Source organism: Xenopus laevis, chromosome 8L, assembly GCF_017654675.1.
Source record: "Xenopus laevis strain J_2021 chromosome 8L, Xenopus_laevis_v10.1, whole genome shotgun sequence".
Lineage (NCBI taxonomy): Eukaryota > Metazoa > Chordata > Amphibia > Anura > Pipidae > Xenopus > Xenopus laevis.
Genome location: NC_054385.1, coordinates 8,321,434 through 8,334,067, shown reverse-complemented (window position 1 = coordinate 8,334,067; position 12,634 = coordinate 8,321,434). Strand labels below are relative to the sequence as shown.

Sequence of the window (12,634 nt, the reverse complement as noted above, 5' to 3'; positions counted from 1 at the left end):
AAAAGTTGCTTAGAATTGGCCAATCTATAACATACTCAAAATTAACTTAAAGGTGAATCATCCCTTTAATTCAAATACAATTATAATATATATTCCTCCCTCTACACCAAAGACTGGAAGCAGCTCTGTTTCATTGTCTAGTGAAGTTAGTCCCCTCTTTCTTCTGTAACAGAATTTATTTATGTGTTGCAGAAACCTGCCCCTACTGCAATTTTGAGACAGCCATCCATAGAAGAGAAAGAAGAAAAGCTGCCCCAGAGGAAAAATTTTGTCCAGTCCGAGATCTCGGAGGCAGTAGAGCGTGCCCGCAAGAGGCGGGAGGAGGAGGAGAGGCGAAATCGTGAGGAACGGCTGGCGGCTTGTGCTGCCAAACTCAAACAGCTTGATCAGAAGAACAAACAGGCCCTGAAACCATCAGTAGATTCTTCACTCCAGCTGGACAATAAGGAAAACGAAGACCCCCGGTCTCCTGTGTCAGACAGAAGCAACCCCCAGGAGAACATGCCTACTTTTAGAAGAGGTATGTCTGCATAAGTCCTTTTAAAGGGGGATCTAATTGAAAGTAAACTGACTGAGCAGTTCTCTAAGCCCATTTACATTCATTTTATATATCTTTTTAAACGTTTATTTAGTTCCAGCACTTCAAAGCCTTTATTTGGCACCCCAAGGGACTTTTTCATGCTTGTGTTGCTCCCCAACTCTTTTTACATTTCAATGTGGCTCACAGAAAAGGTTGGGGAGCCCTGGTCTAGAAGGTGGAGATAGTGGTAGTTATGAGAGATCCGTTAGGTCTAGGGTTCTTGTCTGCGAATCTTCAGGTAGGTTTGGAGGGGTCAGTTAGCCTGTGTATATCGGTTATATCACAGTACATATGTGTTCCCTTGCTGAAGGTTTTAACCCATATGTTATGTTTTTGAATAGTCCCATTTTAGTCCATGAAGTAAAAGAGATACTGTCATGGGAAAAAAAAATTTTTCAAAATGAATCAGTTAATAGTGCTGCTCCAGCAGAATTCTGCGCTGAAATCCATTTATCAAAAGAGCAAACAGATTTTTTTATATTCAATTTTGAAATCTGAGGTGCTGCTAGACATATTGTCAATTTCCCAGCTGCCCCAAGTCATGTGACTTGTGCTCTGATAAACTTCAATCACTCTTTACTGCTGTACTGCAAGTTAGAGTGATATCACCCCCCTACCTTCCCCCCCCCCAGCAGCCAAACAAAAGAACAATGGGAAGGTAACCAGATAGCAGCTCCCTAACACAAGATAACAGCTGCCTGGTAGATCTAAGAACAACACTCAATAGTAAAAACCCATGTCTCACTGAGACACATTCAGTTACATTGAGAAGGAAAAACAGCAGCCTGCCAGAAAGCATTTCTCTCCTAAAGTGCAGGCACAAGTCACATGACCAGGGGCAGCTGGGAAATATGTCTAGCCCCATGTCAGATTCAAAATTGGATATAAAAAAATCAGTTTGCTCTTTTGAGAAACGGATTTCAGTGCAGAATTCTGCTGGATTAGCACTATTAACTGTTGCGTTTTGAAAAAAACATGTTTTCTGATGACAGGATCCCTTAAAGCCAGTCCATAGGATGCTCAGGTGTGTTTTGTTTCCTGTTAGTATAGGATTAATTTTGTAGGGTCCAGAGAATCCAAATAGTAGTGAATTTGAAAGGGCCAACCTTTTGCAGTGTAGATTTGTTCCAGGACTGGAAGAGTTTGTTCTACCAGGCTTATCCAGAAAATTAATCATAGGTGGATGTTTCTCTTTCCATTTGATAGCAATGGCTTTTTTAAAATGAGATAGTAAAAAAGGTGAGCAGTGTTTTCTCTGTACAAGAGGTTACCGTGCATTTTCTATTAGTGGTTTCTGAGATATTAATGACCCTAAATATCTAGCATTTTCTATGTATTTCCTGGATTCTAAAAACGGTAACGTGAAATAAGGCTGAGGTTGAGCAAGACCAATCTGTATTGCAGGTAGCTTGAGGCTGGGGGCAGTGAGGCATTAAGGCTGTTTCTATAGACCAGCTCATCCGGGCACAGTTCTAGGAAAATCAAATTTAATTCTCATTATCATCAGTCTTCTAATGTTACACAACATGAGGCACTATGTTAATTGCCTTCATTTATCAAAGACAATCCATCGTAAACCCACGCTGCCTACTAATACATGCTCAGCCTGCAGGGAATCCCTCTCCATTAGTGTCCCTGCAGCTACGGAGCCTGGGAGTTTTCACATCTCTGTGTTGATCCATTTGGTGCTACTGTCATTTAATTTACAGGGTGAATCGATTGCACTCCCTGTTGCCTATAAGCTGCAAGGGGCCTATTTAGAAGGGGGAGTTGTTGGTGTTTGGCTGAATTATGAGGCTATAGTTTAAAGAATTCCTTCTGTGTGTTTATTTAGGTTGTTAAGACAGTACAGTGTTAAGATATAGCTGCAGATGGACTAACCCTGATCTAGACTGTTGATTCAATTCAACTGCCTACCGTTATAGTTATGCCATAAAGCTGTGTCTGTGACTCATTTTCCCTCCTCCCTGTACAGAGTTCTCCCAGGAATCCCCTTCTGAATATCAAGAAGAGGAGCCTTCTGGAGCCCTAAGGGCTGAAACCAGCAGTGAAGAAGAATATGCAGAACCTACGTCCCCAGCGCAAGATTTCAGTAAACACCAAAAACTGATCCCACCCCGATTTCAGCGACAGCAGCAGCAGGTACAATCCTGTGATTGAGGGCAGCCAATAAAATTTAAACACTAGTCTTAGTGGCTTATTATAGTCCAGTTCCTGCTTCTATTTTCACCTATACATTATACTTGACGGTTAGGCTTTAGGAGTTGGTAAAATGCTATTTATTGATCTCATCAGGAGCAGTTGTACAAGATGCAGCAGTGGCAGCAGCAGCAACAGCAAGCCTACGTGGCCTCCACTCATTCCAACCCTCCTCGGACCTTCTATTCCCCTCACCCGCAGATGTTGGGCTTTGATCCCCGCTGGATGATGATGCCTTCTTACATGGACCCCCGAATGACGCAAGGCCGTGCCCCTGTGGACTTCTACCCTTCATCCATCCACCCTCCAGGTATGAGTGGCTGTCCTTGCTACCAAAGTACAGAGCACCACCATGGAGACAGTTGGGACATTGTTAAGGTGCTTAGGCTCTGCTGCAAGTCCTTAGGGTAGGACTACATGGACTTTTTCAGCGCAATCCGACGCACTGCGACAAAACGCTGGCGTCAAATCGCATGCGATGGAAATAAGGTAAGAGATAGAAATGTCGGATGAAGTTGCAGCGTTGACACGACAGTCGAAAACGTCCATGTAGTCCTACCCTAAAGTGTTGGGCAGTTTTATTTCTACTGTAATCTTTCATAAAGCCATTTATTAAATACTTGCTTAGCAAGGTATTGCAGCATGCATCAATGTCTCAAGTGATGTAACCTGATGTACGATTATCTTCACCAGGTGTAATGAAGCATATGATCCAGCAGGATTCTATGAGCGGCTCTGGAAGCTGCCATTCAGATGAACAGAACTGCCAGTCTGAGAGGAGACCTCAGTCAGTGGAACCGATTTCTGGATGGGGCCAGGAGAGCTATGTGCAGTTACACAGTAAGGCCTCCTCCCTTCCTCAGCAGAAACTAACTGACCGTGCCACAGTGGGGAGCTACAGCAGGTCAGTCTTTGTTTAGCTGTTTCGTGGATAGTTTGCATCCTCCTACCTATAGACAACGCATAGTCAATCACTGTCGATTCTCCTACAAAGTTTTGTGCTGATTAATATGATAGAATGACTATGCAGGTCTGTTGGAGGCTTCATACGTGGGCCAGTAAGTTGCAGATTTTATGGGCCCATGGTTGGCCACTTTTACTGCTCACTTGAGCTACTGTTTGTTTTTGGGTTATCACTTAACTCAATAACCTGGTTTGCTTTCAGGAATGAAAACTCTTATTCGTCTGCAAGAGAAAAATCAGAATGCTCACCTACCCACCAAGAGCCTTCAGAGAGAGAAGAGGAGTATTTATCTGTCTCTTATGAAAATAAATCCACTGGAAGCTTTAGCAGTTGCATTTCACCTCAAAGGAGAGGTCAAGATGCCCTGTACCAGCATTGTGAAACAGCAATAGAGTCTGGTGTTAACAGGGGACGTCAGATGGCACCCAGGGATTCTGCTTCAAGAGGACCTGAGTTTTTAAAGACTGATAAAAAGCCCCAGTTTAATGGCTGGGGGTATGCACACCATCATCAATATTCTGAAACAGCCAGCCAAGCAGAAGAAGATCTTCCAAAAGATGACCCATTGGTGGAATCTGAGCACTGGAAGAAGGAGGATGGTGGGAGCCAGGATAGTACAGGAGAATTGTGCTGGAGAGGCGAATCTGCAAATTCCAGTAATCCACAGCAGCAATCTGAGCATCTAGGAAGAGGCCGTAGATCTGGACCTATCAAGAAGCCTGTCTTGAAAGCTCTCAAGGTAGAGGATAAAGAGCCGGATAAAGCCAAGGCAGAAATTAAAGAGCCGGTAAAAACTTTAATAGAAAAAATTCTTCCAAAAACAGAGACTGTTGTTAAGACTGAACCTGCTGTTACAAGCCCTCCTCCCAGCACAATAGAAGATAAAAGTCATTCTCCACCTAGTCCTGTTCAAGAGACTGACAAATTCTCTCAAGAAATAGCCGAAAGTAGCTGGGAGACCAAGCCTTTACGTGAATCTAGTAACGCTTCCCTGCCTAAGAGAAGTAACTGGATATTTATTGATGAAGAACAAGCGTTTGGTGGAAGAGGTCAAGGTCGTGGCAGAGGTAGAGGGTTTAAAGACCTTAGTTTCCGCAGCAGAGGGGTCTCTGGAACCTACAGTGGGCAGAAGGTCAGCCGAGGTCGGGGCCTTCGAGAGTATAATCCCCCTGAAGATCTTAGGGGAAAGGCTTCCCGGAGGAGGGTTGCAAGCGAAACACACAGCGAAGGGTCAGAATATGAAGAGCTTCCGAAACGCAGGAGGCAGAGGGGGATGGAAAATGGGAACGAACCCACCGTACCAGAAAGGGAAACTGAAGATGTGCAAAAGGGGGACTTTCAGGATTCATGGAGATCTAATCGGAATTATGCAGATGATCAGAGTAACGCTGACTCAAAATCAAGAGCTCCAAGAGCATTTGGAAGATCTCTCCCTCCAAGGCTGAGCAACAGCTATGGGAGGAGGCCATTAGCCACCAAGGAGTCCTCCCACTGGCAAGCTAAGACTGGGGGATCATCTTGGCAAGAGCATGGTGCACCCTCTGAGTCATATGGGAACCGCCATCATGCAGACAGAGACTATGCTCATGATTATAGATATGCAGACTCGTTTCCTAGTAGAGGTTTTGAGGAAGGCCACGGAGATGAGAGGAGGTCTTTATTCCAAGAGGAATATTCAGATCGGGATAGTTTGGAAAAGAGATCTTTTAGCAGACGGCGCCCCCCACGCCAAGACAAACCTCCAAGGTTTAGACGCCTTAGACAGGAAAGAGACCCTCTTGGTCAGTGGAGTGGTGAAGAGACAGTTGGAGCTGGGAACAGCAGTGAACACTGGCAGGCTCGTCCAACAGGGCCCCTAAATGACAAATCCGGCCCAATTCTTAGGAGGTCTCCAGAAATGTCCCACCATAACGCCGATCACGTGACCGAAGACTGGGAAACTGCTTCAGAAAGCAGCGACTTTAGTGAGAAGAGGCCGGGGGATATGGATGGAGATGGGAGCCAAAGCGGCAGGGGGCTGTCTGAAAAAAGAGAGCTGTCCAAGAGAAGTTTCTCCAGCCAGAGACCTCTAGTGGAGCGTCAGAGTCGCAAAATGGAGCCATCCGGTTATGATGAAATGCCTGCAAGAGTAGGTGGGAGTTCCTCCCGCAATGATTTGCAGAAGAATTCCGGTCCATTGAAGAGCAGGTAATTGTTATTTATTGATCCTTAGCCTCATCTCATATAGAGATATTCATATCTGCTATAGATTCCATTGTTTCTTAGAGGAGCAAGAATAGAGTAAAGTGCTCCCTGTAGCAACAGAATATTGTGCACCTTGCTTTTTTTTTTTTTTTAAATATGAACCGGACACCAATGGTAACTTTTTCTTATTTAGCCGTTGTTCTGAAGATTCTTATGGCGCAGAGAGCCATCATCGTTACGCCATGGACAGGTCTATGCACTGTGATGGTGGAGAGACAGGGAAGAAACAGGAAAGGGATTCAAGGATGCCTGGTCTCAAATCAAGTGATAAAAATGAGGCGATCACACAGTTCGACCTGAAATATGGAGGTTTGTATTTAAAGGCGTATTCCACTGAGTAGGGGAATGGGGTGGACCTTTGAAGTATAGCACCCATTTGGGAGTAATGTCCTTCAGTCTTTGGCATCTTGTTTAATGATTTTTCCCAATGCTGCTTAGTGCATCCTGGATGTGGGAAAGATTTTCTTTGCCCTGTTTTTGTTTTTAATACACTCTGGCTTGTTATCAGACTCCATGCTTGAGGAAGAGTCAGAGGTTGGAGACATTGGTAACAAGCCTCATCGTGTGATGGAAAATGATTGTCGAAAAAAGGACCAGGTGATTCAGGTGAGCACCTCATGGCACTGAATTGGATTCAGTTTGAGCCTTCAGTTTTGTCATGCCTAATATCTGTTCTCTAAATGACAAGTTACTGCTCTGAGAGCATGTAATAAGCTGTGTGAGTTCTAATTCTTTACTGTCTGTGTCATCCAGGTGCCTTCAAAGGGCAGCAGTATCCAGTCTAGGATTCCCCCTCGTTTTGCCAAAAAACAGAATGGCATGTGCCTGGATCAAGCCAATGTTACGGCCAAAGAAATCTGGGAGAGCAGCGGCCAAGGTTGGTAATAAAACTGTTTATATGCAGTGTGTGACTTGCCAAATCATGATGATATAATTCTGGCTAATAACTCTCTCTTCTACCCTGCCAGGAATCTCTGTTCCGCCTGGCACCGATACCTGGAGTAAACCCGTGAGCTCATTTAGCACAGAGTCCAGCTCTACAGAGGTATGTTTGATCTTTCCCAGTAGTATAGCTGTTTTTATCCCTGGCTCTGTCATCAACTGAAATGGGTAGTTAATTTGAGTATGTTATAGAAAGCCCTCTTTTTTTAGAAAGTTCGTCTTTATTCTTTTTTTTTTTTTTTTTCATCTTTCAGACTGGTCACTTACACCATCAGCCCAACAACTATTGCCCCCTAAAGGCTACAATGTTATTAATTTTATTTTCTCTTGCAATAGGCTGTGGGACACTGGAACCATGGGTATATCAGTGACCACTAGGAAGCAGGACACTACAGAATAAGAAAATATTCCTACATACCTACCGAAATAACTGTTTTTTTCTAGTGTCCTTAAGAGAGAGAGGACCTTGCATACTCATATGGTTCAGGAAACTTTTAAGAGCCTTACACACTATTCTGTGGCCAGCAAGCACTGCTGGCATTAAGGGCTGTCCTAGAGGTCTCCGCTTAAGGAGTCAGGTCTGTACAGTGCTTTGGCACTGTCCAGCACCAGAGCACCCTGGATACTTCGCAAATGTGGCTGCTGGGCGAGTATGCCTACATATACTACTGGCTAACTCCATTGCCTATCCGCAGCCGCCTCCTGTAAAAGAAAAAGATTTCACGCCCTCTGTGGTATTAAAAGGCACATACAGCATATTCCCATCACGCACACCATGGCTGAGGGTAATACAGAGAGGCCATTTACAAGGCCAAGCAAAGCAAGGTAGATTATTTGGCATGTGCTTCATGCTGCAAACGCCTCCCCATGGGTCTCAAGGAACACCTGTTGGTCCACCATTGGTCCCGGCGCTTCTTCTCCAGCTCTGGAGGTCCCCTCCATCTGAACCCCACAAGGAGGTTTCTCCTCCACTAACTTCCCCGGCTACTTCTGCTCTGCCAATCACCTCCTCTGCGCAGGAAACGCCCACTTGGACTCTGCACCTTTCCACAGGTATCTCTAAATTAGAGTGCCTAGATAAGTTATTACACAAATTAGTCTTGGGACGAGCCTCAGGAGTACCCAGGTCTACTAAACGCCCGACCTCCAATTCTACGGGTCAGGATAGTGACTGTGGATCATGTCCCACTTCACCAGAGCGATGGCAATTACCTTAGCGGAGGTGAACTTTTCTCTCACCATTCCAATCACTCCGATGTGGAGGAGGATCTCCCAAAACCATTATCAGAGTCCCTAGATACACTTATTTCCTCTGTACTTAGATGCCTAGACCTTAAAATTCCAGATGCTGTTGCGGACTCGTCACAGTTCCTTTTCAAATGACACAAAAAATCACTACAAATTTCTCCTTGTCGGCTTGGGGGACACAGGAGACAGTGGGTATAGCTAATGCCACTAGGAGGCAGGACACAACAGAATAAGAAATGTGACTCCTCCTCCACTGGCTATACCCTCAGCAGTAGGCGGAGCCGGAATCAGTTTTTGTTGTGTCCTAAGGAGGTTAGGACTATCTCTCTTATCTCTCTATACAACACCTTCTACACTGGAAAGTCTAAGTCACCTGCACTGAGCTGTGTGTCCTTCTGACTTCTCCCAACGTGGATTCTGTCCCTGGCGTCACTAAGGCTAACTGCAGCCTGACCATCCAGCCTAATCGACTTCTTCTTCTGCAGAAGGACTGTCGGCTGGCCAGGAGACAAGGAAGAGATCTGTGCCTGGGGTAGGTGAGTACTCTCCCCCCCCCCACCCCTTCGGGTGTCCCATTTGCCATCAGCAGCCCCCACAAGGCTCATGCTGTACCTGGCTCTGGTGATGTCTACATGAAAATAGGGCACTGGCTACACAGGGTGCTTCTATCCACACAGCCCCTGATTGGCCCTCTTCCTCCTCAGCCACACTCCCCTATCCTTCGCAGAGCGTGTCTGATACTTTAGGCAGGCATAGTGCGCATTGAGGCAGCGCTTGCTTCACAGCAGCGCATCCCTCACTCCCTCTGATTCGCTCACTTTTTCTCGCGCCTTTTCGCGCGCGGCGGCTTCACGGGCCGTGACGTCACTTCCGGTCCTTCGCTCCCCGCACTGAGAGACAAGCGCTTCGGAGTGCATTCTCTCCCAGACCTTCCTGCTACACGGGGGAAAACAGGCTTCAGTGGGCCTCCCTCACTGCATTCCTGCCACCAGCGCTAACCCTCTGGCTCTCTCCCTGGCTATCCAACAGCAGGGGCATCCACAGCAAGTATTACATTATACTTTGACTTAGGGGGCAACATGTCTGAGGGTGCCAGCGAGGGCATTTTCTCCAGGGGATCCTCTGCCTCTGTAAGATATCTGGCCTGCGCCAAATGCCGCAAAAAGCTGCCAGGGGGACATAAGGAGCCTTTCTGTACTAATGTAAACCTGCCGCACAGGTTTCTGATTCCCAAGTCCTGCCTCCCCCCAGGTGGACCAGGCTTCCCAAAGGCCTCCCCTCCAAACCAGTCAGAGGCTGCAGCCTCAGGGCCACAGGCCATCCAGATTGGGCCTCTCATCTTGCCACGGGGATTCCGAAATTGGCCCTTTCCCTGGACAAGCTCCTTTCCCGCTTGGACAATCCTAAAAAAGGGTCCCAAAGCGCAGAGCCCCTTCTCCCCAGACGAGGAAAGCGGCAGCAATTCCCCAGGTTTCTCCTCACCTCCACCAGAACCTGACGGGGATTTCTCCTTTCTGGCGGTGAGCTGTCTCACATCTCAGATCAACCAGAGGACGAATCTCCAAAATTCTCTTCTGAAGCAGTTGACTCCCTAATAGCTTCTGTCATTGAAACGCTCCACCTTCAGGAGACCGAAGAGAACCCGAAGGCTGCCAAAGCCCTTTTCAAAAGAAACAGTAGATCCTCGCCTACCTTCCCAGCTCATTCCCACTTGAACAGATTATTCAACAGGAATGGGACAAACCTGAGCGGCGGTTCCAGCCAAACCGCAGATTCCTCAAACTGTACCCCTTTCCATCAGACTCGACTGACAAGTGGTCCTCTCCACCATCAGTGGACGCACCTGTCTCACGTTTATCCAAAAATAACAGCTCTACCAGTTCCTGACGCATCTTTTAAAGATCATATGGACAAGAAATTAGAGGGCTTACTTCGCTCCCAATTTTCAGCATCGGGTACTTCCCTCCGACCAGTGCTAGCCACAGCTTGGGTTAGCAGGGCTATTCAGGCCTGGTCTGACACTCTACTTCAAGGGATTTCTTCTGGAGCCCCACGCCACCAGCTAGCGCAATGGGCATCCCAGATAAAAGAGGCGAATGATTACATCTGTGAAGCTTCCCTAGATGCAGCACAAATCATCGGCAGAACCTCCACCCTGTCTGTTGCGGCACGCAGATGCCTCTGGTTAAAATTGTGGACAGCAGACTTTCTTCAAAGAAGTCTCTTACCTCTCTTCCATTCAAAGGAAAGCTTCTATTCGGCCCCGACCTTGACAAGATCATCAGTCAAGCGACCGGAGGCAAAAGCACATTACTTCCACAACCAAAGCCTCGCTTGCCTTTTCGCAGAGGAAGGTCCTTTCGTCCCTCCCAAAACAAGGGCAATAGGTCATCTCCTCCACGACACACTCCCTCCAATAGAGGGAGGTTCGGGGGCAAGCCCAGATCCTCCTGGCAGAATCGCAAACCCTCTTCCAGACCTTCAGACAAATCATCATCTCTGCATGACGGGGTCTCCCCCCCCGTCTCCCCAGGTACCTCTAGGCGGAAGGCTTCACCGTTTTGCGGATACCTGGCTCTCAATTACTCAGGATTCTTGGATACACGAGGTAGTGTCACAAGGCTACCATCTCGAATTTTCCTCACGGCCCCCTCAAAGGTTCTTTGTCAAGACTCCCTCGGGAACAAGACAAGCAAAGGGCTTTTCGTCTGGTGATTTTGAACCTCCTTCAAACAGAAGTGATCTCACCAGTTCCCAGAGGGGAAAGATTCAAGGGTTACTATTCAAACCTATTCGTCGTCCCCAAGAAAGACGGGTCCGTACGACCCATTCTAGACCTCAAGGGCTAAACAGGTTCATCCGACCTCGAAGATTCAAGATGGAATCCCTCAGGTCCATCATAGCAGCCATGACCGAGGGCCAATTCCTGACATCCCTCGATATAAAGATGCCTACCTGCAATGTTCCAATTTTCCCTCCCCATCGGAAATACTTACGATTTGCCTTTCAAAACCTACACTACCAATTCACAGCCCTCCCCTTCGGACTCACCTCAGCCCCTCGAGTCTTCACGAAGATCATGGCGGCTGCCACAGCCCTGATCCGAAACGAGGGAATATCCATTACTCCCTACCTCGACGACCTGTTGATCAAAGCTCCTTCCTTCTCGGCAGCACAACACTGCTACAGATCTCCATCTCCAAGCTTCAACAGCTCGGATGGTGCATCAACCGGGAGAAATCGTCCCTGGTTCCCAGTCAATCCATGATTTTCCTGGGAATGCAGTTCAACACCAGGACCAAACAAGTCTCTCTCCCACAAGACAAGATTGTGAGACTCCAGGCCCTAGTGAATACGCTGCTGGTCAAACCAACCCACTCAGCCAGACACTGCATGAAAGTCCAGGGGGTCATGGTATCAACCATAGAAGCCGTCCCCTTTGCCCAACATCACCTCAGGGAGTTGCAGTGGAACATACTTTCTGCCTGGAAACGGAAATCTCTCCTACATGAGATCCGTCTATCACACAAAACCCAGACGTCTCTTCTTGGTGGTTAAACCTCAACACTTGTCCACAGGAAGACATCTGGGAGAACCCCAATGGCGTCTACTAACAACGGACGCAAGTCTGTTCGGATGGGGAGCAGTGCTGGAAGGACGCTCAGCACAAGGCAGGTGGTCCCAGGAAGAACGGACCCTACCCATCAACCTGTTGGAAATCAGAGCCATTCGGTTGGGTCTGACCCACTGGCAACGCGACCTGTCAGGCCAAGCGATAAAGATCCAGTCAGACAACGCCACAGCAGTGGCCTACATCAATCATCAGGGCGGCACAAGAAGCCGAAAAGCCCAGAACGAAGCCAGCCTCATTCTTCAATGGGCAGAGGATCACCATGCCCAACTGTCAGCAATCTACATTCCAGGCCTCCTAAACTGGGAGGCGGACTTCCTCAGTCGTCAGACCCTGGACCCAGGGGAATGGTCGTTAAACGAGGACATCTTCCTAGAGATAACCGATCATTGGGGCACTCCAGAGGTCGATCTCATGGCGACAAGGCAGAATCGAAAGGTACCGACCTTCCTAGCCCGCTACCGGGACCCACTAGCTCTGGGGGCGGACGCCCTCACGTCTCCCTGGAACTTCAACCTAGCCTACGCCTTCCCTCCACTGCCTCTGTTTCCCAGAACGATCAGAAAGCTACAGAGGGAGCACACCACCTTAATCCTAATTGCTCCAAGGTGGCCTCGACGCACATGGTACTCGGACCTCCTCAACCTATCCATAGCGGAACCCCGCACTCTTCCTCTTCGGCCGGATCTGCTCCTACAAGGGCCCATCCGGCATCCCAATCCGGCACATCTCAGTTTGACTGCGTGGCTCTTGAGACCAAAATCCTGAGGAAGAAAGGTTTCTCAGACGCAGTCATACGCACCATGCGGGCAGCTAGAAAACCAGT

At 47.6% G+C, this 12,634-nt stretch overlaps 1 protein-coding gene across 7 annotated transcripts in view; it reads left to right on the top strand.

Moving 5' to 3' along the window:
- The window catches only part of LOC108698868 (protein PRRC2B-like), a 57,546-nt gene that overhangs the window by 29,591 nt on the left and 15,321 nt on the right, over positions 1–12,634 (top strand). For all 7 annotated transcript variants that reach the window (XM_041572442.1, XM_041572446.1, XM_041572445.1 and 4 more), the window contains exons 12-20: positions 193–520; positions 2,556–2,722; positions 2,876–3,089; positions 3,473–3,683; positions 3,945–5,930; positions 6,121–6,296; positions 6,496–6,593; positions 6,741–6,864; positions 6,956–7,032. In XM_041572442.1, coding sequence (XP_041428376.1) covers positions 193–520; positions 2,556–2,722; positions 2,876–3,089; positions 3,473–3,683; positions 3,945–5,930; positions 6,121–6,296; positions 6,496–6,593; positions 6,741–6,864; positions 6,956–7,032 — 3,381 coding nt within the window. The remainder of the gene's footprint in view (positions 1–192; positions 521–2,555; positions 2,723–2,875; positions 3,090–3,472; positions 3,684–3,944; positions 5,931–6,120; positions 6,297–6,495; positions 6,594–6,740; positions 6,865–6,955; positions 7,033–12,634) is intronic.